This window comes from Corvus cornix, chromosome 6 (assembly GCF_000738735.6).
Source record: "Corvus cornix cornix isolate S_Up_H32 chromosome 6, ASM73873v5, whole genome shotgun sequence".
Lineage (NCBI taxonomy): Eukaryota > Metazoa > Chordata > Aves > Passeriformes > Corvidae > Corvus > Corvus cornix.
This window is the reverse complement of record NC_046336.1, coordinates 477,922-505,058: the sequence shown is the minus strand read 5'-3', so window position 1 is coordinate 505,058 and position 27,137 is coordinate 477,922. Positions and strand designations below refer to the sequence as shown.

The following is a 27,137-nucleotide window of genomic DNA, read 5'->3' as shown; positions in this document are numbered from 1 at the left end:
GTCAGCAATTTGGGAAATCACAGGCTCCTTCCAGAAAGCATTGGTAAAAATAAACATGTTATTTGTAAATATTTGCATCGGGATGCATTTGGATCAGTATTTGCATTGGGAAGAGCGTAGGCAGCAGGCCAGGGAGTGATCCTGCCCCTCTACTCAACCCCAGTGGGGCACATCCAGAGTGCTGTGCCCAGTTCTGGGCTCCTCAGGACAAGAAAGTCAAGCAGCTACTGGAGAGGGTCCAGCAGAGGCCACAGAGATGATTTTGGGACTGGAGCATCTCTGAGATGAGGAGAGACTGTGGGAGCTGGGCCTGGTCAGTCTGCAGAAGGGAAGCTGAGAGGGGATCCCATCAATCCATACAAATATCCTCAAGGGCTGTCAGAGGATGGTGCCAGACTCTGTTCAGCGGTGCCAGAGACAGGACAAGGAGCAACGGCCAGAAACTAAACCACAGCAAGTTCCAGCCCCACATGAGAAAAAACTTCTTTCCATGGAGGGGCAGAGCCCTGGAACAGCTGCCCAGGGAGGGGCTGGAGTCTCCCTCTCCAGAGACATCCCAAACCCTCCTGGACACGTTCCTGTGTCACCTGCTCCAGGTGACCCTGCCTGGGCAGCGCCCTGAACTGGGTGATCTCCAGAGATCCCCTCCAACCCCAGCTATTCTGGGATTCTGTAAAGGGTGGTTATGAAGGTAAGTGGGTGCAACTTTTCAGAACGTCGGAATTCAAAGGAAGCTGGAGCTGAGTGTGACAGTGCGCTGAGGTCGGGCACGGGCTGGGTTTGCCGGCCCTGCCGGCGGAGGGACCCGGCTCCCCACACGGGGAGGCCGCGCTGAGGCGGCGATGGCCGCGCCCCCTGGCGGCCCCGCCCCGCGAGTGGTTCCGGGCCCCAGGGTGGCCCCGCCCCGCGAGTGGCCCCGCCCCCAGGGTGGCCCCGCCCCCAGGGTGGCCCCGCCCCAGGGTGGCCCCGCCCCGTTCCCGCCCCGCCCGCTGGTGCCGGTGCGCAGCTCGGCCGCCAGGTGGCGCGAGGTGCCGGTCCCGCCCGGTCCCGCCCGGTCCGAACAGACCCCGCCCCCCCGCCCCGCCCCGTTCGCCCCCGCCCCGTTCGCCCCCGCCCCGTCTCACGCACGTGCTCCGGAGCGGGGCGGTGCTGTGACGTCACGCCCGGCGGCGGGGCGGTGCTGTGACGTCACGCCCGGCGGCGGCGGGCGCTCCGTGAGGTCACCGCGCGGCCCGGCCCCAGCGGCCCCGCCGGCGGGGAGCGGCGGGAGCATGGCCGAGGCCGGGGCGGCGGCGGGGGACGCGGCGGGGGCGTCGCCGCCGCGGGTGGGCGCGTGGGTGCCGGTGCTGGTGGAGCAGATGGTGAACGACACGCTGGTGGTGACGCTGAGCTGCGGGGAGCGGCGCTTCACCGGCGTGCTGCTGGACTGCTCCAAGAGGTGCGGCCGGGGATGGGGGCACCGGGGCCACGGCGGGGGGCGGCGAGCGGGGGCCGGGGCCGGCGGGGCCGCGCTGCCCCCGCGCCCTTTGTTCGCCCCGCGGGACAAAGCGGCGGGGTCGGGACCGGCCCGGGGCACGCGGCGGGGCCGGAGTGGTGCCCCCGCCCCGGGGCCGGTGGGGCCGGACCGGCCGCGGCCCCGCACGTGGCCCCGGTGAGCGTGTCCCGGACCCGGGGCTGGACCCGCCGACCCTTCGCGGCCGCAGCCTCGCTCACTGCTCTCCCCGTCCTCTCTCCTCGCCCGGCGCTCCCCGAGCTCCCCCTCCCGTACCCCCTCCCCACCTCCCCGGCCGGGCCCCGGGGCAGGCGGCGGTTCCCGGGGGGGTCCCGCGGCGTCGCCCGGGTTCCCGCTGGGCTGTGGCCGCAGCAGCCCCGGCCTCGGCCCCGGCCCTGGCCCTCGTCGTTGGCGCTGCACTACCCGAGTTTCTGCGGACCCGAGAGGGGCATCTCTCCGACCAGGGCACCCACAGGCTGCGGCTCTGCCCGGCGGGGACCCTCGTGTGTCGCACCTGCCCCGGCTCCGAAGGTGATTTTACGCACAGCGGGGCAGGTCCGGCTGTCCGAGCGCTGTGGCCGGCGCGGTGCTGGGCTGTGTTTCTGTGAAGAACAGGTTTGGTGCCTGTGTGCTGGGTAAGGGACATGCCAGATCAGTGCTGCGTGGGAGCACAGCAGCCTCATCTCTCTGATCTTTCCTCCGAGGTGTGTGGGGCAGGACTTCTGAGCTTCATTTTCATCATTTATTCAATTTCACATGGGTATCCTGGAAAATTTGAGCCAGATCTTCAAAAGCATTCAGGCACCTAATGCTGCACAGAGTCCATAAACCCACCCTGGAGTCTGGTCCCAGCCCGAGCAGTTGGTGTCCCTCGAGCCCCCTAAACCAGCTGTTTCTGCCTTTTCACATTTCAGTTCTTTCTCTGCAGTGACACTTCTTTTACCTGCTTTTTTTTCCACCCTAACCTTTTTCCATTATTTGTTTTTCTTCCTCTCTCTGCCCCCAGTGGGTCCAAGAAACAACCAGATGGGTGTTTTTCCCAGGCTCTAAGGCAGCTCTGCAGCCCAGTGCTGGCCCAGCTCTGTCAGTGGTGACACTGGTCTGTGCTGGGTGGGAGGGGGGCAGTGGATGACCAGCCCTCTGAGCATTGGGGCTGTCCCTGAAGGTCGATGTTTGTTCTGTGGCTGTCCCCAGGTGCCGCATCCTGCCTGTAGTGGTGCCAAGCACTGGCTGGCCTGTGCTGACCGTGGTGGGGCAGGGAGGTGCGCTGGGCAGCACAATGGGAGAGCCACAGCCTCTGCTTGTGGCTCTCAGGAAGGAACTCTCTGTGTGAGGCAGGTACCTGGCTCCTGGTGGTCCCTGGGGACTTGGAGTGAGCACTGCAGTCATCCCAGGTCTGGGGTGTGGAGGGGAGGAGAGATCTTGTTCATCCTACAGCAGACCACAGGAGTCGGCCTGGCAGTGATTGGAAGGTGAAGGTCAGGATGTGTCCCAAAGGCAGCAGGAATTTATCCACTTGGTGCTGAACTTGGAGTGCCTGAAACGGATATGTGGCAGAGCTGTTTCCCCTCCTGCTGTTGCCTGGCTGATGGAGCTGTGTCCCACCAGCTTGTCCCTGTGCAGGGGTCACCCATGCTCTGCCTGTATCCCCTGGGCAGTGAGATGGGACTGGCAGGAGAAGAGCCACCAGAGCAGGTTGTTACAGCTGCATGGAAAGAGATTACCCCAAAAGGGAGGGAGGGCCTGTATGGTGGTTCTTCAGCTTTCTTTTGTGGTTTAAAATGGTTTCAGCATCACACAGTAGATGAATCTGTTTTACTTAGTTGTGGCTGCCGCATCCCTGAAAGTGTTCAAGGTCAGCTTGGACAGGGCTTGGAGCAAGTTGTCTAATGAATGATATCCCAGCCCATGGCAGGAGAGCTGGAACTGGATGATTTTTAAGGTCCCTTTCAATGCAGACATTCTGTAATTCCATGATTGTTTCTCCTAAGCTGTAGCGAGTGCTGTGGGGAGCTGAGCAGGAGGAAGGAAGGCCTGCCACCCTGAGCACCCAGGGCACCCCGTCCATCCAGGTCCCAGCTGGATGCCTCTGTTATTTTACCACAAAGGCAGGTGCAGGTTTGAACCCTGAGCCACCTGCCCAGGTTTGCAGGGGCTCAGCCCGTGGGCAGGTGTGTGGCCAGCAGGACTGCCTGCCCATGCCCTGCCCGCTCCCTGCCTGTCCCCCCTTCCTGCACTCTGCGCCTTTAGGACTGGGGGGATGTAGAGAACACTCATGCCTGACCTTCCAACCACTGGGGAATTATTTGCAGAAAAAAGTGCTTGTGTCCTTCCTATGCGTGTCCCTTCCTGTCCCAGCCTGGATGATGCAGCAAGCACCAGGGCCTGCCCAGTGACTGGCAGTTATTTGCTTCCAATAAACTGGCTCTGCTCAAAGTGAGCTCCATAGTGTACATGCTCAAGTAGAGATTTAAATGCATTTTGGCTGCAATTATAGTGGTTTTGATAACAAGATTTGGTAGTTTTACTGCAAGTGAACTTACTTTAAAAGTTGGGTTTTAATTATGCAGGGGTATAAATAAAGGAGGATGGCATCTTCTGTACCAAGCAGAGACTAGATTGAGGTAACCGAGTCCAGTTGGCTGCAGCTGCCCCAGAAAGGGGGATTACAAGCAGGGTGAAATCCCATCAGCAGTATTTCCTGCTGCTTTAATCACAGAATCCCAGCATGGCTTGGATTGCAAGGGACCTTAAAGCTCATCCTGTTTCACCCCCTGCCGTGGGCAGGGACACCTTCCACTATCCCAGTTTGCTCCAAGCCCTGTCCAGCCTGGCCTTGGACGCTGCACACGCTGTACCTGCACAGCACTCCTGCCCCTAACCTTCACCTCAGGCACCTTCATCCCAGCTGAGTGGGGTTAGGGCTGCAGGACCAACAGTGACAGTGAGTTGGCAGAAGAAATAACATGAACTTTGTCCTGATTTGCACACAAAAGTTGGGGGGTGTAGGGAAGGGTGGTGAACTTGGTGTTTTTCCTCGTGGGAAAAGTGAGCTTCTCCTGGAAGACCGGGTGTGTCAGATGAAGTGTCTCTCATTCTGCTGTGGATGGGAACACACTGGCATGAAATCCTCTTACAAGGAGCTCTGCCAGCCATGGAAAGCAACTTTGGGCTGGGTGAGGGCAGCGCCAGGGGCTGTGGGCACGGCAGCTGGTTCAGGGTAGGATGGAACCAGGTGTAATTGGCCTTCTCAGGGGGCTGCAGGAGCCTGGTGAGCTTGGTCTGTCAGTGCATCCCCATGTGGAGTGTGCAGTGGGGGGGGATAGAGGAACCCCTCTGGAGTGTGCAGTGGGGGGGGCGGATAGAGAAAGCAAAAGCAGCCCTGGGCAGTGGCCGTGGTTTGCTCGTGCTGACCGGGCACTGCGGGCGCCTGGCAATGGCTGACAAGGTGAGAGTATCTGTGCATGGCCTCTCTGGAGCTATTTTCCTCCCCCTGTGCCCGAGATGTAGGGCTGGCATGCACTATGTTTTATAGGGAGGTGGGCAAGGCAGCAGAGCTCCTCCTTCATCTGCCTGGAAGGGGTGTGGAAGGTGTGGGAGAAGCATGGTTCCTCAATGGAACTGCTCTCTTGGCCTTCGGAGACACTTCCAGTACAGGAGCAGTCCTGCCATGTCATGTGCCATAGTGGGATTTCACAGAGCTCATCTCTCCCCACCTGGCCATGGCCCCCCAAACAAGTCATTCCATACCTGGCCATGTAGAAGGTGCTGCCACCAAAACTTAACTCTAAGTTGCTTTGATTTCCAGCATGTTAGTTTGTGTCATCCCTTGGACAAGGCAGGTCATGTCTTCTCCCAGAGTGCTGGCACTGGTGCTGCTACACAGTCATGGAGTCATTGAATGGTTTGGGTCCGAAGGGACCTCAAAGCCCATCCAGTGCCCCCCCTGCCACGGGCAGGGACACCTCCCACTGTCCCAGGCTGCTCCAAGCCCCAATGTCCAGCCTGGCCTTGGGCACTACCAGGGATCCAGGGGCAGCCCCAGCTGCTCTGGGCACCCTGTGCCAGGGCCTGCCCACCCTCCCAAGGAACAATTCCTTCCCAATATCCCATCCATCCCTGTCCTCTGGCAGTGGGAAGCCATCACTCCTTGTCCTGTCCCAACAGGCCCTACTGAGAAGAGTTTGTCCCCATCTTTCTAACAGGGCTCCCTGCTGAACTGGCGCCTGGCACAGGGTGGCAGCTGGGGAGGGCAGTGGCCTGGGGTCTGTGGGCACATACCATAGCATGAGGCCGTGTCCAGCCCAGCGGGGTTACAGTGTGCTGGTACGTTAATGTTACAGGCATAAACCATCCTGTGAGTGAACCTTTGGGTGCTCCAGTTCTGCCAGACAAAGAGCTCCGTGCCACTCTGGAGGGTACAGTGACCTGCCTGCTCAGAGCCAGGCTGTGGGAGTGGACAGGGGCCCTGCACAAGCAGGGGGAGTGGGCTTGTGTCTACATGAGGAGTAGTTTTCTGTTGTGACCAAGTCATGCAATCTCACTGCATAAAATAACCATAATTTATAGCCATCGTTTCATTCAGAAATGGTCTCACTTTGGATTGTGAATGGTGCCGACATCCCTGTCTGGCTGTACGCACTGTACTGGCTTTCTGGGCTGTCATTTAAAGACGCCTACATTTTTGGTTGTCTCTGTTTAAAAAAAGCTTCTTAGAACAAACATATTTTATTCCAAATTGCATGATTACAACAGCTTAATCCTTTCCCGGTTAAACTGTCATTTAACAGCAGGTTCTTGCACTTTTCCAGTAATGGGGAAGGACTTTGGAGGCTCCTCTCCATCGGGAAACCCACGGCAGTGGCTTTGTGCTGCTCTTGGTCAGAGGTGTGGGACTGAGTGGGTGCCTTCAGCTGCTCTTCAGTGCCCTTCTGCTAACGCTTACCAAAGTGTCCCTCTCTGTGACACCACCAAGGAACTCCTCCCTTGCCTCAGGAAGGGTCCTTCCTTCTTGGTGATTGGAAAGAAAGCAATGGCTGGCAAGGAAGGGAATGGGAATGTAGCATCCAAAACCCACTGGTATTTGGCCTGTACCTGTTCTCCATTCCTCTGTCTCTTCTTCGTGGCTCTCCTATACAACATTTCATTACTATTAAAGAAGCCCACATGCTTCACTGAGGGTGTGTTCTCTGCAGAAGTGTCTCTGGAAAGCCAAGGCAGTGAGCATTGCCCAGTCAGAGTCAGTGTTTCAGGGCAGAATCTGTCCCAGTGCTGTGTTAGCGTAATATTTCTAATGCCAGGCCAAGAGCATAAATTCATAAATTTTGGAGACATGAATTGCAGTTCTGAGTTTCAGCATTTCAGAGGATTTGCTTTTGCCAATATCCAGGCAAGATACTGTATCCAGGCTTTGGTGGCCTGTAATGAGACTTGGCATTGAAGGGTAGAATATCATCATTGTTAACCTTGCTGCTCTGAAGGAGCAGTGGATTCCTTATGGTAGCAAATACAGCTGTAGATGGAGAGACCAGGGAAGAGGAGCAGTGCTGTGTCTTGGTGAACCTGTGCAAGTTATCCACCCAAGGCAAGGTGTTCAGGTTTAGAATGAAAAGCTGGAAAATCAGCCATGCATCTACAGCGAGAAGGGCAGTTTCATAGCTCCCTAGGCTAATCCGTATCACATCCTTCCTCTGGCCTTGCCAGCCTGCTGATGCAGTAAACTGCTTTGTGGGATAAAACAACTTCTTAGAGCAAAACTTTGTGCAACGAGTTCATAGAAATACAGGGTTTGATCCCTGTGCCTTTTTTGGGAGAAGAGTAGGACACCTTGCCAAATTTATGCACTGCTGTTATTTTTTTTCAGTGACAGAATTGGCTGCCTGGTCTTAAAAGTCGAGAGAAAGTGTTGAGTTCTTAGTACTGAAGTTGTGGGAGGTTGGGAATTTTGGGCTCCCAGAGAAGCACCTTTCAAAGCTCCTGACTCTGTTTCTTTCCCTCCCTGTCTTTCTTACCCCATTGTAGGTCTGGATTATTCTGTCTGCCATCCTCCTTCCCCAAGCATGAGGACCCCCCGCTGACGCCTGCGCTAACGGAGCCGCCGAGGGCAGAGGTACCGCTCAGGGCGAGCCGGAGCCGCGGCCCACCGGTGACCAGCCCGCCAAGGGCAGCGGTGAGGAGCAGGTGCCGCCGCTTCTGCCGGCGCCGGGCAGTCTCCCGCCCTACCCGCCGTACTTCGAGGGAGCCCCCTTCCCCCCGGCCCCTGTGGCTGCGGCACACTACAACCAGTGGGTCCCGCAGCCGCCGCCGCGGACTATAAAGAGGACGAGGAGGCGTTTGTCACGCAACCGGGACCCGGGGAGGCTCATCATGAGCACCATCAGGCTGCGGCCCAGGCAGGTGCTCTGCGAGAAGTGCAAGAACACGCTGAACCCCGAGGATGCGAATGCGCCGCGGCAGAATGCCAAAACCAGGAGGAAGCTGAGCATTCAGGACAAGGAGCAGAAGAAGCACAGCGACTCTGACTACATGGAGAAAAGGAACAAAAGAGAGAAGAGGGAGGATGACAAGTTTTCTGGGGAACTGGTTCATCGAACGCCAGTTATAAAAATATCCTACAGTACTCCACAAGGGAAAGGTGAAGTGGTAAAAATCCCTTCCCGGGTTCATGGCTCGGTCAAACCATTCTGTCCAGAGCGAGTATTGCAGAACGGAGCCGGGGACCAAGAGGAGACCAGGGACTCTGAACGGTGTCAACAAACCAAATGTTTAATGGACAAGTCAGCAGGCAGCCAGCTCGCTTCCATTCCAAAACTGAAGCTCACGCGGCCAGTGCATTCCAGTGTGGATGTCCCACCCCCAAAGATACGCCTGAAGCCCCATCGCATCAACGATGGTCAGAGTGTTTCAATTTATAAGGCAGAACTGATTGACGAAATCAATGTCCTTCAGAACAGCAGGGACTCCAATCCCGGAGCGTTTTACAATGATGAGTCCACCGACAGAAGTTTGGCTGAGATATCTTCAGGAAGTTCAGGTGAAGATGATGACTTTAAAAGGTTTCCCCAGGGTAAAGATGGACATGATAACTTGGCTTTCCTCATGAATTACCGTAAAAGAAAAGCAGATTCTTCTAGTTTATCGGTGTGTAGCAATGACAGTCTAGATGAATCCAAGTCTTCTAGTTCAGAAGTGACATCACCAGAACTGGGTGACTTTTTGCCTGGTGATGATGCCTCCGTCTCTTCATCTTCAAAAGATGAGCGTAAAATTGTGCCACCCCTGACAGTCAGACTGCACACCCAGAGTGTATCTAAATGTGTTACAGAAGATGGAAGGACTGTTTCAGTGGGGGATATTGTCTGGGGTAAAATTCACGGGTTTCCGTGGTGGCCAGCACGTGTTCTCGACATAAACCTCAGCCAGAAGGAGAATGGGGAACCTTCGTGGCGAGAAGCTAAAGTGTCATGGTTTGGTTCTCCAACAACTTCGTTCTTATCTGTTTCAAAACTCTCTCCTTTCTCGGAATTTTTCAAACTGAGATTTAATCGCAAGAAGAAAGGGATGTACCGGAAAGCAATCACAGAAGCCGCGAAGGCAGTCGAGCACCTGACTCCAGAAATACGAGATCTCTTAACACAGTTTGAGACATAACTTTGCCTCCAGTATCAGGTGAGTGATTGCTAGACTAATGCTTCCCATGAAAAGCCTCCTGATGCATTTTAAACTCTATTCCACTATTTGTTTGCATTTGTTTTTCCATTAAATCTGAGATTGACAACTGTGAAACTTAAATGCTTGGCTGTTAGTTGGTGAGGATAATTTCAGAGGTGGTGAGAAGCTTTAATTTCAAACTCATTTGGGAATCATGGGAATTGGAGCCCCTATTCCCAGAGGGAGGTGCAGGCCAGGCAGGATGCCGTCAGGAAGCAGCACCGCCTGTTCAAGGAACTGATAAACCTGTAGTCCTGTGCCGTTCACAGCTGGGATGCGGCAGGTATTGAAGTGCTTTGTGTCAGAACTAACCCTGTTAAGAGGTTAGACTAACAGCTCCTAGCCTTTCAGTTTCCTTGGGTCAAAGAACTGAAACTTCCACTGGAATTAGGATGACATTTATCATATGTATGTGCTGGTGCCCAGCAGTTACCTGTAACAGTTCAGGGCCCTTGGGGGCCCTTTGTTCCCCTCCCTCTGATCCCTCTGGTTTGGATTTCTTATGAAGGCCCTTTATGGCTCCTCAAAATGGTTGTACCAAAAACTGTCTTTGGGGAACAGTATTTCAGTATCTCTCACAGTACTTGAGGTTTGGTTTGTACCTAAATTTTCAGTGTTTCTCTGGGGAATGGCCTGGATCAAATTAACTTTCTTTGGGCTTCACCTGTGTGTGAGGACATCAGGTGGGAATGGAAACATGAGAGCTGATTCTTTGTAATGGATGGGGATGGGTTTCCCTTTCTCATCAAACAGTCTGCCTGGGATGAAAATTTGGTACCTAAAAATACAGGATGTGGCGTGACTGGGAATAGAAGTCCATGAGAAAATCCAGTGACTTGGATAAAACCTGGAATCATTTCACAACCTTTCAGTCATCACTGTCCAGACAAGACCTCATCTGTGATGGTATTAGACAAGGGGAGGGATGAACTTTCTGTCAAAAAAGCAGAGGTAACCACTAGGAAGAGCCTTGTGTCAAAGGCCGTGCTTTATGCAGTGTGGTTCGTTATGTTGTCCCCTTGAATGCTCTGCTCTGTTTCATGCTTGAAGGACCCTGAGTGAGCAAGCCAGTGCTGCTCCTGTAGACTCTGCTCTTTATCTAAACTGTCATAATGCAGTGGGACTGGGATGGTCAGTGCTCGTGTAATCCTGATGGGAAAATGGGGTTTTTTTCATACCTTCTGTCATGGGACTTCACCCCTTGCTTGGGTGTGATGAAGGACTTGCTTTGCTTGGGTTATGACTCCAACTCAGCAAGCCTGGCTGGAGTAAATAACCAGAGCGTGGCATGTTCGTGCTGCGTGCTCAGGGTGTCTGGACAACTGCAGCAGCAACATTTCAGCTTCCTTCTTGATCTTGCCTGTAGAACTGCTGCTTAACTCTGGCTAAAGACTTTATTATATCAAGAGTGTTTGGATTGGACCCAAATTCCTATTAGCTAGATCAGGAGTATAAATAAACCTGCTGCCCAGAATGTACTGTCCCTGCCAGTGGAAGAGTCCTGGCCAATCCATGGCTCCTGTCTGGACAGTGCTTTGGTTAAAGGAGCAGCAAACTGCGTCCTCTGAGCTTCTTCACCTTGTGTGTGAGCAGTATGGGACAAAGGTGGTGAATGTCACCATCATTCCTGACATCTGTCCTTGCCCTTGTGGGTCCTGGGTGGGCTGGCACAGCCCAGCTGGAGGAGAAGGGACAACTTGAAGAAGCAGCTAATGCTTCAGATCAGACAGATTGGCTGTGCCCGTCAGTCCTTGGGGAGTAGGAAAGCTATGGCCAAGAGGAGTTCCAAGCCCAGAGCTGGAAGTCAGAATGGGAGGATCTTGCCCACCACACATCAGCCCACAGAGAACACCGGCTGCTGGTACCAGCAGGACCCGGCCAGGATGGGGTGACAGGCTGCAGGGCAGGGCCTCGAGAAGCAGAAGCAGCCCTTGCTCCAGAGACACGATGGGATCTGAGCTACAGGTACGGAGCGGGTTTGTAAACGGGGAAACAAGAACATCTGGAGAACATGTGGATAAGGAAGTGATAGGATGGCCTGGATTAGACCAAACCATTCCTTCTCTCTGTGCTCTCCAGCCAAACCTCTGCCTGTGTATGTGGGTATATACATTTGTCATATATCACTATTCTGTTGGCCTCCTTCAGCTGGCTTTCCACAGGTGATTTCCTGCCTTACGTGTCTGAGCTGAGCTGCCAACACAGTCTGCCAGGCTGAAGACAGCATGACAGTTGAATAAAGAACTGCAAAACCAGAAAAGCAGAAATACACAACTTGCCATGTTCCACATGTCACATTTACCTAGATTCCCAACTAGACCAGCATGTCTGGAGTTTTGGTACATCACTTATAAACCTGCTTATTATTCCAGAGAATTGTCTGTACCTAATTCTCTCCATGCAGGAGGATTGAATTTTGTTGCTTTGCTTGATTTTCCATAAGATAGAACTGAAATGTTTCCTTCAGCTGCTCATTGACTGTCCTTTCCTGAAGGACGACATGAAATGGTTTGGGCTGGAAAGGACCCTGACGTCCATCCCATTCCACCCCTGCCATGGGCAGGGACACCTTCCACTGTCCCAGGCTGCTCCCAGCCCCAATGTCCAGCCTGGCCTTGGGCACTGCCAGGGATCCAGGGGCAGCCCCAGCTGCTCTGGGTAACCTGGTAATACTGGATGGGAACACTATAAAATCCATCATGCTGGGGCTTCACTGGCAGCGGCACAAAGATTTTTGTCATCAGAAAGAGTCCATGAGGTGACTTCAACACTGACACCACTCGTGCTAATCCTGGGCACAGCAGAGGTTTGTGACTGGTGACACTTTCTATTGGGAAACTTCCTGTCTTCTGGCATGTGATCTGTTCTGCAGAGGGTAGTTACTGGAAAAATGTACAAACACTGCAGGTCATTTGTGGATGCATAAAACTGGAAAAATTGGATTTTTTTTTTTTTTTTTAACTTGGTTTGAGTTGGAAAAGCTGGTAGGATCACTTTTTCTTGTTACTGCTTTGTCCTTGGGGTTTCTTTGCAAAGAAAGTACTAATCAGGTAATGACGGTGTTTTAATTAAGTAAAACGAGTTTCTGGAGAAACAGCAGGCAGAGTAGCAGCCTGTAGAACTCAAACTTGTAAGACTTGGTTTAGAGCAGTGCCAGGAGAGACATGTCCACTCAGCATCTTCTGGTGCTGCTCCATAGCTTCACTGGTGCGTGACATCAAGGAGCCAGCTCCAGGCACAAGGAAAGCAGTTGCCCCTGGCTTGGAGCGACAGATGTTTGCCTCGCCCTTAAGGAAACCCCATCTGAGGGCTGGGAAGGGGGAGCAAGGACCCCTGGGTTGGTGTCAGACACATTTTATTGGGAATGAGCAGCTCCAGCTGTACCTTGGGCCGAGGCACAGGAGGGAGGGAGACCTGTGTTTCCAAAGGCCACCCTTCCCTGCACCAGGAATGCATCGTGTGGTGGGATCAGGGGCTTTACAAGGAGCCTGTGCTGCTCCAACCCTGCTGTGTGGGGAGGGTGTCCCTGCAGGGATGGGCCCTTGGCAGGCGCAGCAGGTCCTGCTGTGCCACAGGGCTGGGCCTGCTGCTCTGTGATCCTCCTGAGTGGCTCCTCATGGCAGATGCCCCCTCCCTGCACGCAGACATGCAGTAAAACGTCTAGGAAAAACTGCTGGTAGGTTTTCATCTACATCTCTGCGTGAAACAAGTTTACAAGATGTGTATTCCTTTGCTTTTTCAGTCTGGAAAATCCTTTATTCTTCCTCTCTCTCCCCTGTCCCCAAACTATGACTGTGGAACCATTAAACTTGCAAATGCTGAAGGCTTTTATTTTAACTGCTATGAGCTTAATAAACCCTCAGTGTCAGTACATCAAGCCATCTATCACACTACTACTGTGTGCAGCAAACTCAGAGGTGGCTGCATGCTCGCTGTCCATAGAAACCACCAACGTAAAACCTGGAACATCACATTGTGACCTCACCCTCAAAGGTGTTCAGGGCTCTGTGGGTCCATGCAGCCAGTGCTGCTGCCAGCAGCTTGTGCATAACATAAGTCACTCCTCTTTTCCTCTGACCTCCTCTCTTCTGCTCTACCAGTGGCACAAAAATACTGTACCTTGATATAAAGTGGTGGGGATGGTTGGTGTGATAGCTGTATTTTTTCACACATCTGCCTGGTCCCATGGAATGTTTCAGCACAGAAGATGAATGCTTGAGATTTTTCTTGGCCTGCTTTGTAGATGTTTCAGTCCACTAACACCAGGCATCCAACTTAATTACTGTTTCGCAGTCTTCCTGCAAGCAGCTTGGAGTCAGCGTCTCTGCATGCTAATGCAAGGTGGGAGAACAAGTCCAAAATAGACTGTGCTGCATTTTTGTGTGCCCAGCATGGATGGTTGGAGCTGCACAACATCGGGTGACATCCCACTAATCTTCCAGTTCCCAAAAGCACTTGCCCAGGGACTGCCTTTGGAGACACCTAGATCTGTGCTGCCGCTCCCTGTCCTGCCATCCGTGGCCCCTCTCCATCCACTGTCTGCTCCCAGGCGTGTTCTTTGGAAATGCCACCAGGCCATACATTGTGCTATTTCTGGCTGCACCTGCGCTGTGCCGATGCCCAGGAATGCGATCGGCTTTCAGGAGCCGTAACTTCAGCTGCTGGAGGAGATTGTATCCACCCAAGGGCTTAGCAGCTCCCTTGGGAGCACAGTGAGCTGCTCCCGGGGCTGAGGGTCTTCAAGCTCCAGCTGGAGCTCCAGGCCTCTGCTGGTTGTGTTGGCCCAGCGTGCCCACAAGTGGACAGGGCAGGTGGGTGTCCCACAGCAGTGTCACCAGCCCACAGTGCACCCAGTGCCTGTAGGATCCACACAGGATCAGGGGCTGTGCTGGGGTCTCAGGGCAATAAATGGGAGAGATGTGCAGACAAAGAACCTGGAAACTGGTTTCTCTGAAAACTGTTACAAATAATGTAGAAACAAAATTTCTGTATGTATTCCTGAATTACATATATTTACTCATTTGGTTTTTGAACTCAAGTGGAGGTGTCCCAATTGCAGCTACAATTCCCCTTTTCCCAGCAAGCATGGAGAGCAGCAGGGTGGGAGCTGAGGGGCACTCAAGGGAATTCTCTGGCCTCCCAAGCAAGACTCAGAGCTCATCCTGTCTCCATGGTACTTAAGCAGGTATTTGTACAGTACTAAGTACCTCCAAGCTGCACTTACAGAAAGGCTACTTTGGTCCAAAAAGGAATAGGGGATTTTGGGGAACTTGGTGGTAGCTCTGTGTAGGGGAAGGGTGCCTGTGCTCTACAAGTGAGGAACAAACAGGATCTTCACACAGCAACCGTGCATTGCTGTGCTCGTGGGGCTGGGTGACACAATGGGGTGACACAAATTGTAGAATCACAGAAGGGTTTGTGTTGGAAGGGACTTAAAAGATCATTTTATTCCACCCCCCTGCCATGGCCAGGGACACCTTCCACTATCCCAGGTTGCTCCAAGCCCCATCCAGCCCGGTGTTGAATATTTGAATATTTCTCATTTTCATGTTCAGGTGTGAAAGGTAAGACTTTAATCCCAAAAATTGATGTGAAGACTTCTAATATTGAAAAACATACAAGCTGTTGTTTTTCAGCCTTGACAGGTTCTGTTTTATCCATAAGTTGCCATCAGTGGTGCTGGGATCAAGGTGAGCAGGAGTGTGTGGGCTGAGTGACAAGCTCTGCCCCTGACTGTAAAACACTTGGGGAGCTGCTCGCCTGTGCCCTGCAGACTAAATGGGCACGAGCTGGGGTGTGTGGGTTTTGGCTGGGGTAGAATTAACTTTCTTCACAGGGGCTGATTTGGGGCTGTGTTTTAGATTTGTGCTGAACACACGGTTGATAAAATAGAGATATTTTTGTTCTTGCTGAGCTTGCACAGAACCAAGGCCTTTCCTGGCCCTCATACAGCCGTGCTGGGGAGGGGCTGGGAGTGTGTGGGAGGCTGGGAGGGGACACATCCAGGTTACCCCACCTGGCCCAGGGGATATTCCAGTCCATACGACATCATACTCAGTAGGTAAGTGGGGGAAAGAAGGAGGAAGGGGGGACATTTGGAGTGGTGGCATTTGTTTTCCCAAGTCACAGATGTGATAGGGCCCTGTTCTCCTAGAGGTGGCTGAACACCTGCCTGCCTATGGAAGCAGGGGTCTAATTTCGTTTTGCTTTGCTTGTGTGCACAGCTTTTGCTTTCGCTATTAAGTTGTCTATCTCAGCTCATGAGCTCTCCAGCTTTTGTCCTTCCAGTTCTCTCCCCGATCCCACTGGTGGGGGAGGGAGCAAGCGGCTGCGAGGTTCTTGGCTGCTGGATGGGGTTATACCACCACATGGGACCTGATCTATTTTATTTAAATCTGCTTGCTGCAGCTGTTTTGTGTGCTGTCTCTACCTGTACAGAACACATGGGCTCTGCATTAGCCAGATAATGAACTCTGTACATCCTGAGATTACGTGCGGCTGAAATAGGCTTCTCATGTGCGGCAGCAAGGACGCAGATGGGGCTTAATACCTCAGCTCCTGGAGGGCTCGTGCTCTCCATATCCACAGCCCTGTGCCTCAAGTCTGCAGCTCTTCAGTCAGCTGCAGGTGCTCTCTTGCTTCTCCTGGTGCTTTCTCTGACGGAGCAGGAGCAGCAGGACCCTGCCACGTGCACGGGCTACGACGTCTCTCTGGTGTGAGGGCTGTGGCTGTGTCTCCTGCGTGCTCCAAGGTGCCCGTGGGCAGCAGAAGTGCTCCCGTCTCTGCGGACACAGCGTGAGGTGCAGGTGCCCGTGCAGGTGAACGTGAGCTCACCTGAGAGGGTCACTGGTGCCGGAGCCGTTCCCACTGCGCCCCGTTGCTGCCCCGCATTAGCCGTGTCCTCGTGGCCTGGTCACTGCCTGCATGTCTCTGGCAGGGAGGAGCTGGGCAGGTTTTAGTGACGGTTCTTCTCATTAGGCTGATGAGTTTCTAAAGGAGCGAATGCCTTTGCTGACATACCAGTTCCTGTTTCATCTGCATTAGTCCGTGCTAGTGCAGGATCAGCCAGCCTTGGTTTCTTTATAAAGTACATTTCCTGTGTGCTCTGCAGCTGAAGAAGTGAACTGTAGTAAATTACTAGTTTGACTTCCCTTGTGAGTGATGACTTGGCTCTGTTTTGATGCAAGCCAATAACCTGAGCCATTTATTCATGTAGAAAACAGTCCTTTCCAAAGGCAGAAACCCTCAGTGCAGGATTTGTCATAGGGATGCTTGGATGATGGAGTTTGAGAACTCCAGTGTTGGAGAACGTAGCTGCCAGCCTGCTCAAGTCAGATGGATGCTGGTGCCTTGAGAGCTGGAGACGGTTCCAAAATCCCATCCAGTGGGCCAGAGATGGGGATCCCAGCTGCCACCCTGTTCTTCCTCCTGCAAGAGGAAGGAATGGGAAGGAAGCTGCTAGCAGCAGCCTCTCTGCACTTCCCCCAAGGAGAGATGGCTGGAGGAAGACTGATTTGGTGATGCTCAATTACAGCCTGCTGTTAATTGCTTTATGATTAGAAAATAATCCTCAAAATAAGCTGCTTGGGCACACTTGGGGTGCAACAACCTCCAAAGATAAATTGTCTTCTGCACTCCGCTGCTGCTGTTAAATCTGGATTTATGAATGGCTTTATTTGATCCAAAACTGCATTTTTTTTAATTATGAACAAGCACTTGGCTTCAGGAGCGCTGCCTTGGCTCTCCTTTGGACACCCAGCCTAGCACCCAGGCTGTCCTGACTCAGCCCACGTGTGTTGTGTTAGTTACTCAGACGTGGACTGAGGCGGCAGCAATACCTGGAACGTGGGGCTTCAGCCACTGCTCCATGCTGGAAGTGGGTTTTTAAACGTAAATTTCTGAAGTTTTCCAGTGATGATGTGAGAGTGTACGAGGGGCTGTCACTGTGTGGTCCTCTTGGACACATGAAAACTCCTGCGTCTGCACAGACATCAGAGCTCGCTCAGGGGGTGGCCATGCCCCTCGAGCCCAGCTGCAGAGCTCTGCTCCCACCTGGCTACAGGACCCCGAGCTGAATGCTGAGGTTCCAGCCTTCCAAGCCAAGGAGCATCCAGCTGTTTTAAAGCAGCTTGCTCTGTTGCTGGTAGCCCCAGCTTTCTGCTGCCACAAGAATCCCTGATATTTGCTCTCGGGTAGTTCCTGGAGCAGCTGAGGTTTGGCTCCAATCCCTGTCCCCATGGAGGAGCCCCATCTGCCCTGGCAGTGGCAGGACCCTTCCCTGGGACCTGTTTGGCATAGTACTTCTGGTGTGATTCTTTCTTCCTCCCAGTGAGAAATCCCAAAGAATCCAACCACCTGAGGGCTTGCTGTTACCTCCTCAGCCAGGAAATGCATTTGTTTCCTGTTTAGACAAGATCTTCTCACTCTGTAATCTGTCTCTAAAGGGTCAGTGCTTTCAAAGCCACTTGAGGGATATTGTTCCAGATCCCTGGGCCTCAGGAAGGCTTTCCTAGGTGTAAGGTGATAAACCTGCAAGTGAGTTTGTTCTGTGCTCTTGAAAGTCTCTCTGTTCATCAGAAGACAAATGAATATTCTCCTGCAAGATTAGGTAGGAATTTATACTCTGTTGACTGCAGGTAATAGAGCCCTAGGGTGAGATCTCCCAGTTTCTGCTAAATACTGAAGGAGTGTATGAAACCTGATTGCAGCCCTTCTCTGGAATACAGCTTTTGGGACAGATGTTCCTGGTGTATTGAATCAGCTCTTTGCATTCTCCATTGTGTGGGCAATGCTGCGGATCATTCTGGATGCTGAGTCTGAGTGAATCAGTGTCACTTTGGGTCCCCTGCCTGCAGAAGCAGTGCTGCTGCCGTGTCAGCAGCTTTGGAGATGTGATCCTTTTTCTCTGTTTGGTGGTCTTGGTTCATTGTGCTCTGTAAGTCACAAACCTCAGCTGGGGGTGGTTTGAACATCTTTGGTCTGCTCTTCCATAGTGTTGATGCTGTGTGCCAGGAACACAGATCCAAGCTGGTGTCTCCTGCACTTCCAACTCAGCTGGAGTTGATGTGGCACAGACTTAGGGCTGGTCATATTACTGGGCTGCTGGAGCTGCATTGCATTGGAAGCGAGGTGCAGTGATGCTTCTGCAGCTGGTCAGTGTGGGTGGAGGTCTCCGTGCCATTCTCTCACTTGGTTCTGTATCACCAAGTTGTTCCATGTGTCTTCTGGTTTCTTCACTTGAAGGCAAGTGGATTCTCCTCTTGAACTCTTCCAAGGCTTCCACACTGTAACCTGGCTTACAGGGCCAGTGTAAGTCCCTCCTGCATGCGGGGTACAGGTGAGGACTTGCCTAGTTTTTGCTGGGCACGTCATTCTCCAGGAGCTGCACCTTTCCCAGGTCAGTAGCCCTAAGCCCAGGGGACTGGGAGCTGTTTTGAGGGCCAGTGACAGCAGTGTGGCATGTGAGGCCAGCGAGGGACACTGGCTGTCCCAAGGGCCCCGCGGTGCCGCAGCGTGTGCTCCCTTCTGTGGGGCAGGGGAGGGGGAGCCTGCAGGGGCCCTGCGGGGCAGCAGCTCCAGGGGACGGCTGCTCTGCCTCGCCCGGCACTGGGGCTGGGGCACTGCAGCCACGGTCAATGGCTTGAGCACTTGCAGGTACTTAGGAAAGCTTCTGTACGGCTGCTCTCAAGGGGAGAATAATCCTATTTTGTAGATTGTGTTCGGAAATGGAGGCAGATGTTCTTCACGTGGCGCGCTCCGTGGGGACTTGTGGCAGATTAACCTACAGTAACCCACCCGAACAGGGACTTCAGAGTCTTTAAGCCAGACTGAAGATTTATTATCGTCGCTAAAGTTCATATCGTGTTGGTCTTGGGGAAAATTCCCACTCTTACTTTGGGTTTGTTAACCTGGCAGCTTCCTTCCCAAGCTGCAGCCGCTGCTGGTTCTGCCTGCTGGGCCAGCTGGGAGCAGGAGAATTCCTGGCTATATTTAGAGGGAAGCCAGAGCGTGTGCCTCGCCGCTTATGCTGGTCCATCACAGTAACCTCTCCCTCTCTGGCTTTCTTCAAGGTAACAGAAGACGAGCACAGCTGTTCTCCTAGAGGGTCACCGAGTCTGTAACACCCTGACGTGCTCCCAGGAGAACCGGGAGGCCGCCGTGCGCACGGCACGAGGACGTGGCTCCTGGTCAGAGTGCTCCGCGTTCCATCCGGGACAGGTGACAGGCACCGGGACGCGGAGTTGGGAGGCTCTTCTGGTGTGAGGCAGGACAGGCTTAAGGATATCTTACCCTAGTATGAGAATTCGACCAGTCGGACAGCAATGAACTAGGAGAACAGCAAAAACCACAACTCGGAATGTATTTATTACTTAAAAGTTAGCTATTCTTGATAAAATTCCCCAGATTATTGCTGCTGCTTATTTTACTTACAGATTTCACACACTTGTTAATTTTAAAGCTACCGAACTTTTACTCAATACTGTACTCTGAGAAATGTAATTGGGTCAGGACATGCAATAGAATGAAATCATTGTAGTGTCTTAAGTACAATGGACTCACTTTGTGTCTATTAAACCTTGGAAGATGTGCAACACACAACAATGTGGCTCTCATTGCATGTTAAAGCTTTCTCATGTTGTTTACTGCAGAGCAGAGAGAATCAATGGTTTCAGGTACATGAACAAGCAGTACTGGTGACTTGGATGTCTTTGGGTCCTACCCCTGTGCTTTCCCAAGTCACCTGGAAAAGCAGCACAGCTGGGGCCTGCCCTTGCTGTGTGTGTAGGGTTAGTGCTGAGCTGCTGCCTCCAGCCAGGGAGGGAATCCGTGTGCTGAACTGAACGTGAACATGAATATGAACTTGCATGCTCACACTCAGTGAGTGTGATTTAAGGCCCTTTGAACGTGTTGTTGGACAGAAGGATCCTCTCCCTACCCACGACCAAGAGGTGATGCACGATTCTAAACCAGCAACCAAACAGCCTTTTTGCCAAATTCAGAGTTCAAACGCTTCACAAACTGAAGTGACCTATGGACAGGATTTTGGAACTGTATCAGTTAATTTTTTGGGCTTCTACTAGTCTAGCCTTTCCTTGGATTCCCTCAGTCCAGAAACATTAATTTGAGGTGATCTGTTGCTTCTGGTGCTGGAGAAAACAGTTCTGAGTGTCCCTGCTCAGTAAAGTGTTGTCTGGCTGTCGGAGGTTGCCTTGGAGCTGCAGGATCTCTGCACCGATCCTGCTTCCTGTCAGCTGGATCTGCTGCAGGGTGAACTCTGGCTGAGTTAGAGCGAGCAGGTCAGAAATCACACAGGCCCATGTTTTCCTGGTTTGTGCTGGTTCACATTGTGGTCTTTGAAGAAGAGAGGTCAGAGCTTCCCGTTTCAGCAACAAAGCATCACAAGGAGAGCTCAGCACCAAAACCCTTCTGTGCTGAGTCTCAGTCCAGCACTCACTGAGGGAAATCTGCATCCCTTAGAACAGTGGGAAGGCTGTGGTGTACAACATGAAATGTCGAACCAGGACAGCTGTTTGCCGAGGCCCATTTTGGTCACCTCTGCAAACAAATCAATGAGCTTCCTGTTTTCCAAAAATAAGTGCAAGAAGGACAGCAGTATATAGCAGGAGATGTGTTCCTGCACCTTGTGTGAAGCCTTTGTGCAGTGGTGTTTACCCAGGTGCCCGCTGGGCCCATCCCAGGCTGGCAGAGGAGCTCCTGTGCTGGGAGTGCTCCTGCTCTGGGAGGAACAGCTCTGCCTTTCTTAGCTCCTGCCTGTCTGGCCTCAGGGGCTCTTTGTGAGGTTTTTTTCTAGCATCTTCTTGAGCTAGGCCTGGGCTGACCTGATGGCTATGAGGTGGTTTTTGTGTTTTCTGCTCACACAGTTGTGCATTGTACAGAATTCCTGCCCAGAAGTGCTGCCAAGCGTTTGGCTGTAGCATTACAGCAGTGAGCTGCAGGGAGGTACAAGCAGCCTTCTGTTCACTTAAAAAGTAATTTAAAGAGGCAAACAAAAATAACCAGGACCCTACTCCTCACTACTCCCAGGAAAAGCACTTGTCTGCTCCCATCTCTTGTGAAGGGCTGCTCCATCCCACACGTGGAAAGGCTGCTCCCAGGCTGAAGGAGATGCCAAGGATTGTAGGTGAGTGCTGGCCGCATTCCTGAGCAGGCAGCCCATGTCACTTGGGTCCTATGAGCAGGCAGGAGCATTCTTCAGACCAGCTGTTCAGTCTCTGCTGGGTGTAAGGGAATTGTGTGATACCTCACGTGTGGGGCCACTGATTTTCTCTAGGCTTGGGTCATGAGATGGCTTGGGAGAGTTTGCTCAGGTCTGGTGTCCATCCTGTAATGCTGGAGTGGTCCCCAGGGTGGAGTTGTTTAAGGGGACGTCCGGTTTTTCCCCAGTGTCTCTGCACTAAAGCCCCTGGTGCACATCAGCCCTGCCAGCTGTGTAACAGCACAGTGAGACCTGCTGGCCTCGCTCTCTGCCCCGATGGATGGGCACGGATTGGCACTGGCAGCTCGTGCCGGCATCGGCTCTGCTCCTCAGGGCCGATGGGGGAGTGAGTACCTGTATCCATGCCAGAAACCTTCCCTGTCGTCCCCTGCAGGCTGCTGTGTCCAGGCAGGGCTCCTGTTCTCCTTACACCTGGGTGTGTGACATTCCTGACATTGCTGTGCCCTGTGGAGAGCAAACAATGGGCTGTTCCTGCCCTAGGCTCTGCTGCTGAGAGCTGAGGGGAAATGTCTGTGTCAGCAGGCAGGAGGTTCCAAAGCTGGTTTGCTGCCCTTTGTGCCAGGGGCTGGGCAGAGACCCTCCTCCAGAGAGCACTGGACAGTTGGTGTGAGAGGTCCCCTCATTTTTCCTGTCCCTTGTGATGCCCAGTGGTCTGACAGTTGTCTGTCTGTCTGTCCTAACACCAGCTGAAAGAATGAAACAGAGGAGTGGCATTTCAGTGCTGCATGTGAGTCACTGGATTTTTGCCACGTTACTAAGAACTGCCATGGAGAGTTCCAGTAAAAACATGGTAGCAGAGAAAATGTGCTTGGGAGGCAGGTGAGTGCACGGGACAGGGGTCCTGCTCGGACTTGGTGGCTCAGTGCCAGAGGTGGGTTAAACCCTGGCCTTACACAGCACCAAACCACAGCCTAGCTGTGGGTCTGTGTGGGGGCTGCTGGAGCTGCCCCACTGCTCCTCGGTGAAAAGATGACTCAGGTTTTGGCAAGGCTGAAAGGATGAATCTTCTAGCAAATTGCTTCTTTGCCTTGGCCATTATGCAGATAAATGAAAACAATTTCTCAGCAAGTGCAAATGCGTAAACCAAGAGTACAGTGTTGGTTCATTTCTTAACTGGTTTAAAAAAGCTAATGTGGAAGATTCTAAATATCACTTTTAATAATGTGAGATTGGAATGGCTTCATTCAGTCTTTTACCCTGTCAGAGTAAAAGTTGCATTGGGTTAAAAACCTGAATCTAACATTCAGGAATAGTGAGTGGTCTACAGCATTCTCTGTGCTGTCCATCCAGTCCCACCCCCTGCCACAGGCAGGGACACCTTCTGCTAGACCAGGTTGCTGCCAAGTCTCATCCAACTTGGCCTGGAACACTTCCAGGGATGGGGCAGCCACAGTTTCTCTGGGCAACCTTTGCCAGGGCTTCACCTCCCTCACAGGGCAGAATTTCCAGTATCCCATCTGACCCTGCCTTCTGTCAGTATGAAGCCATTCCCCCTCATCCTGTCCCTCCAGGCCCTTGTCCCAAGTCGCTCTCCATTACTCAAACCAATACCAAACCTATCAGTATTTTTGGTAATAAGGCTCTTTGCTAATATTCTAAATCTATAGATTAAATTTTGGAGTGGTGGTGGGCAAACCATCATAGCTCCTGCTTTTGTCTAAACCTGTGATGCTTCCCTAAAGCTTCTCTTGCCGCTCTTCCAGCTGCAAGATTTCTGTTCTCTCTTCCCTCTTTGGGCACTTCCCAGGGATCCTCCCCCTCGCCATTGGAGTGGGCAGGGAAAACCGAGCTCTGCGAGGGGCTTCCAGTGAGGGGCTGCCTGCACCCCAGCACCATCCTGCTCTCTTCACCGAGGTGCCTCTTGCTATTGCTCAGGAAGTCCCCACACCTCCCTAAAACACCTCATACAGCAGAGCAGCCTTAAAAATAAGAACAAGTGGGTTTTGGGAGCAGTGTCCTGGCTCTCAGGTACACGAGCAGCTCTGCAGCTGGAGCTGGGCACCACTGCCCACAGCAGGGCTCCTCCTGACCTTCCTTCTGCAGCATCAGCACTGCAGTTTCCCAGGCTTTCCCACTGACCTGACGTAAATGTTTCTTATAATCTGAGTTTGTGACATTTCAGCTTTCTTCCTACCCCAGTCCTGAATTGGGGAAGAAACGTCCTAAAGTGAGCAGGATGAGAATCCATCTCCTGAAGAACTCTGCCTTTGCCGCGGACGAGGCTGCGTGCAGGGAGAGGTGGTGCAGTGCTGAGTGTCTGGGTTCATCGTTCCTGACTGTTCCTCACTTCTTTCCTAACTGAGCCGTGGCCAGGAGCAATGTCAGCATCTCACACATTTGAACCGTGGCCCTCAGACTGGCCCTTCCAAGCACATCCAGTGCTGCAGGAGCCAGGGCAGGCAGGTTGTGCGAGGACAGACAAAGCAGGTGCCCACTGGCTCAGTCCCGTGCTGAGGACTGAAGGAAAGGCAGAACAGTTCCTCGGGGCCGTCCAGAAAACCAGAATCAACCAAGGCTCCTTCTCTGGTTGGGCACAGCCCATGACAGCAGCATCCCTCCATGTCCTTCAGTCCCTGCTGGCCCCATCTGGTTTCTATGGGGTTTTCAATCACTGCCTCTGGAAAAAATTGTCCTCACAGAGAACATGCTGGATTTTAGCAGCAGTTTTACCTTGATCTGTCCTCCTTGCCTGTCTGTAGCCTCACTGCAGTCGTCCTTCCTGAGGCTGAAGTGTTCCTTCATGAGGAAATTGAGCTTTAAATGGGAAAATAGCTTCATCCTGGCAAAAGAGATACCTGCTCTTCTGGAATGTGAGAATTTTCTTATTTTACTAGATCTTCGGATTATATACTGTCCATTTTTCTATTCCTGCCTGTAGCAGAGGCCTTCCAAGCAGCCTCAGTGTGTTTTTCTCTGTGTCTCAGGAATTATGGCTCTGCCGTTAGACCAGGGAGCGACCTCAAGCATCAGTAGCCAGGTGAGACCTGGGGTCCCCCTGCCCCACACCTTTCTCATCCCTTGACAGGGACCCCCGAGGCCAGGGTGCCTGGATCATCACTCCAACTGCCCCCGCTCCCCACATCCTGGCATGTCCATCCCTGCCTGCATCCTGACGGGGTCCAGCCAAAGGCTGCTGGGGAGCCTAGCTCTTACTGGAGTTGATCCATTTTCTGTGCCTCCAGCCTGAGCTCTGGCTGCACAGGAGGGACCAGCCTGGACACAGGGAATGGGGTTGGCTGAGCATCGCAGGGAATTAGGCATGGGTGCCCAACTCTCCAGGGTGGCTCAAGCAAGCACCATTAAAGGGCAGCTTGCTTTAATCCAGTCAAACGTCTGTCGTGTATGGAAAGTACTTCCTTTCTCCTAAGCGCTTTTTGTCTTAAGTGCATCTTATAAAACACAAAGTTGGGCAAGTTGTTTTTAAAGCAGATTTCTGAGGGAAAGCACATAAACTGCAAGCTGGTTTGCATTAGACACCAAAACCTGGAGCATTTGGCTTTGATAACCAAGGCCAAACATGGCTTGAAGCAGAATGTAGCTGAAACAGGGAATGCTGAGGGCAGCTGAACTGCCTGTGGAGCAGCCCCCACCGCCGGCTCTAGGTAGGGAAATGGCGCAGGGGTCTGGTTTGGGGAAAGGAGCAGGGGCCAGCCGTGCCAGGGCTCAGCCAGCAGAGCCCATCCCTCTCTGTAGGATTTCCCAGTGTCCAGCCTGAAGCTGGGAAACCATCTGGGGCCAAATGCCCTGAAATACAGCATCTTTCCTGTGTGCTTTTGCCCCTGATTCAGTGGAGGAATGTCCCAGGGGCCTGCCAGGTGATGCAGGGGAGACACTGGCTGGAATGGAGCTGCACTGCTGCTGCTGGCAAACCTGGCATCATGGGGATGGTGACACCAGGTCACTCGGGCCATGTGTGGTGGCTGCTGCAGGTGAAGGTGGCTCTCCTGCTGGGGAGGAGAGCAGAGGGGGCGGACAGGGGAACACTGGTCCAGTGGGAACTGGAGTGATGGGGGTGCCAGCCATGTGGCCCCACACAAGCACAGGGGACCGGGGTCTGGAGCACGTCTTCACTCCGGAGTGGGAACTCAGTCTGGTTTTGTGGCTCCTGGCTGGCGTGGGGGTGGAGATCCTGCCTGCTTTGATTCTGCTTATGACTCTTCCGCCACCCCATCATTTTGCTCCACGGCGTCGTTCGCAGGAGCTGTAATGGTTCTGCATGGTTTTAATTTGCTGCTGGGTGTGAGCTAATGAGCGGCTGGGGATCAGGCTCTGCTGGTCGGAGTGCTGTTCCCACGTGCTCCCGCCCGTCCGGACCCGCTCCCGCCCGGCACCACGGCTCTGCCGCGGAACACCGGCACAGTCCTGGCTACGGCAGGTGACCCATGGTGCTGTTGATACAAAGGCATCACAGGCACCAATATCTGTATTAGTGAGGTTTAAATAAGAATCCTCATGTTACTGCAGCCTCTCCAAACCCTAATTATTTATAATTTCCACAGTTGAACCTCTGTTGCTAAAGAAAAATTGAATTTTCCCAGCGGCGCGGAGGCTTGGCTGATGAGTCACAGCGCTTCATTAGCTAATCTTAGACCCACTGTGAATTACTCACTGGCTGCTGATACAGAGAAGGCTGAGAAAATGCTCATTTGAAGTGGATAATTTTGGAATTTGGGTCTCTTCCCTGGCAGGAGAGGGTGTGAGTGTGCGGGGGTTCAAAGCCATTATGTAGGTGCGTGCTGGTCTCCCAAGGGGTCTTAACACATAAAAAACTCAGAGCCTGTGCTGCTTTCTTGAGTCAGATCCATGGGTGAATTTCAGTGTGTGAGGACATTTTAAATTTGGGAATAGCTCAGTGTGAGTCTGTGCTGAAATAGATGGGTCATGTAGTTGGGGTAATGGCCCTAGTGAGAGGGGTTTGGGGAGGACAGGGTTTATTTTGGCAACATTAAATGTTGAAGTTGGTAATGGGGGAGCACAAAGTGAGTTTGGGGTGGGATTCTTGGGGGTGTCCCATGCAGGGCCAGGAGATGGACTCGATGATCCTTGTGGGTCCCATCCAATGCAGGAGATTCTATGATTCTATGAATTCTGTGGGTTTTAGCTTTTCTCTGGAGATAATGTTTTCTTCTGAAGTCCCCCATAAAGGTGCCCGAGGAAGCAAGATCACACATGTTCTCTGTGAAATGTCCATGTTCCCCCTGGAAAACATGATGGGATCATGAACCCAAAATCTTTGAGTGCTGCCTGGCCAGACACATGTCCCTGTGGGTGGCACCTGACAGGCTCTGGCAGCTACTGCGATGCCTGTGGGCAGCTGTCAAACTGCAGGACCTTGCAGGACCTTTTAGGGTGGTGGGAGGCTTCTCTCATGATTTTTATCTTTCTATTACGGCTTGTGTGTGTGTGCACCAAACATTTCATCGACAGTTTCCCAAGTGGTTGTTCCCACCATGGCTTGAACTAACAAAGTTTATTACAATATACAGGTAATTTTTCTCCCTGGTGCCAGACGCTGTCAGCTGCTGATTTGTGCTGCCAGCTCAGCCTCAGGGGATGGTCCCTGACACATGAAACAGCGCTTGGTATGATAATTGCAGCAATTTCAAGAAACAGGAGTAGGGGTCTGGGCAGGAATTGCCTTTGGGAACATCTGTTTCACCTTTCTGTCTATGACCTCTTTCTGAAAGCATCTTTTCA

The 27,137-nt window shown here is 52.8% G+C and overlaps 1 protein-coding gene across 1 annotated transcript; it reads left to right on the top strand.

Moving 5' to 3' along the window:
• Positions 1-842: 842 nt before the first annotated feature.
• PWWP2B (PWWP domain containing 2B) lies at positions 843-19,798 on the top strand. The gene is made up of 4 exons (XM_039553972.1): positions 843-1,438; positions 7,514-7,601; positions 7,646-9,160; positions 19,273-19,798. The coding sequence occupies exons 1-3, from the start codon at positions 843-845 to the stop codon at positions 9,140-9,142; spliced, it is 2,181 nt and encodes a 726-aa protein (XP_039409906.1). The 3' UTR covers positions 9,143-9,160; positions 19,273-19,798.
• The last annotated feature ends 7,339 nt before the right edge of the window (positions 19,799-27,137 follow it).

Coding starts and splice junctions, on each gene's coding strand:
- PWWP2B (XM_039553972.1), top strand. CDS start 843: ATGGCCGCGCCCCCTGGCGGCCCCGCCCCGCGAGTGGTTCCGGGCCCC. Junction 1,439..7,513: donor CTGCTGGACTGCTCCAAGAG/GTGCGGCCGGGG, acceptor ACCCCATTGTAG/GTCTGGATTATTCTGTCTGC. Junction 7,602..7,645: donor CGGAGCCGCCGAGGGCAGAG/GTACCGCTCAGG, acceptor ACCGGTGACCAG/CCCGCCAAGGGCAGCGGTGA.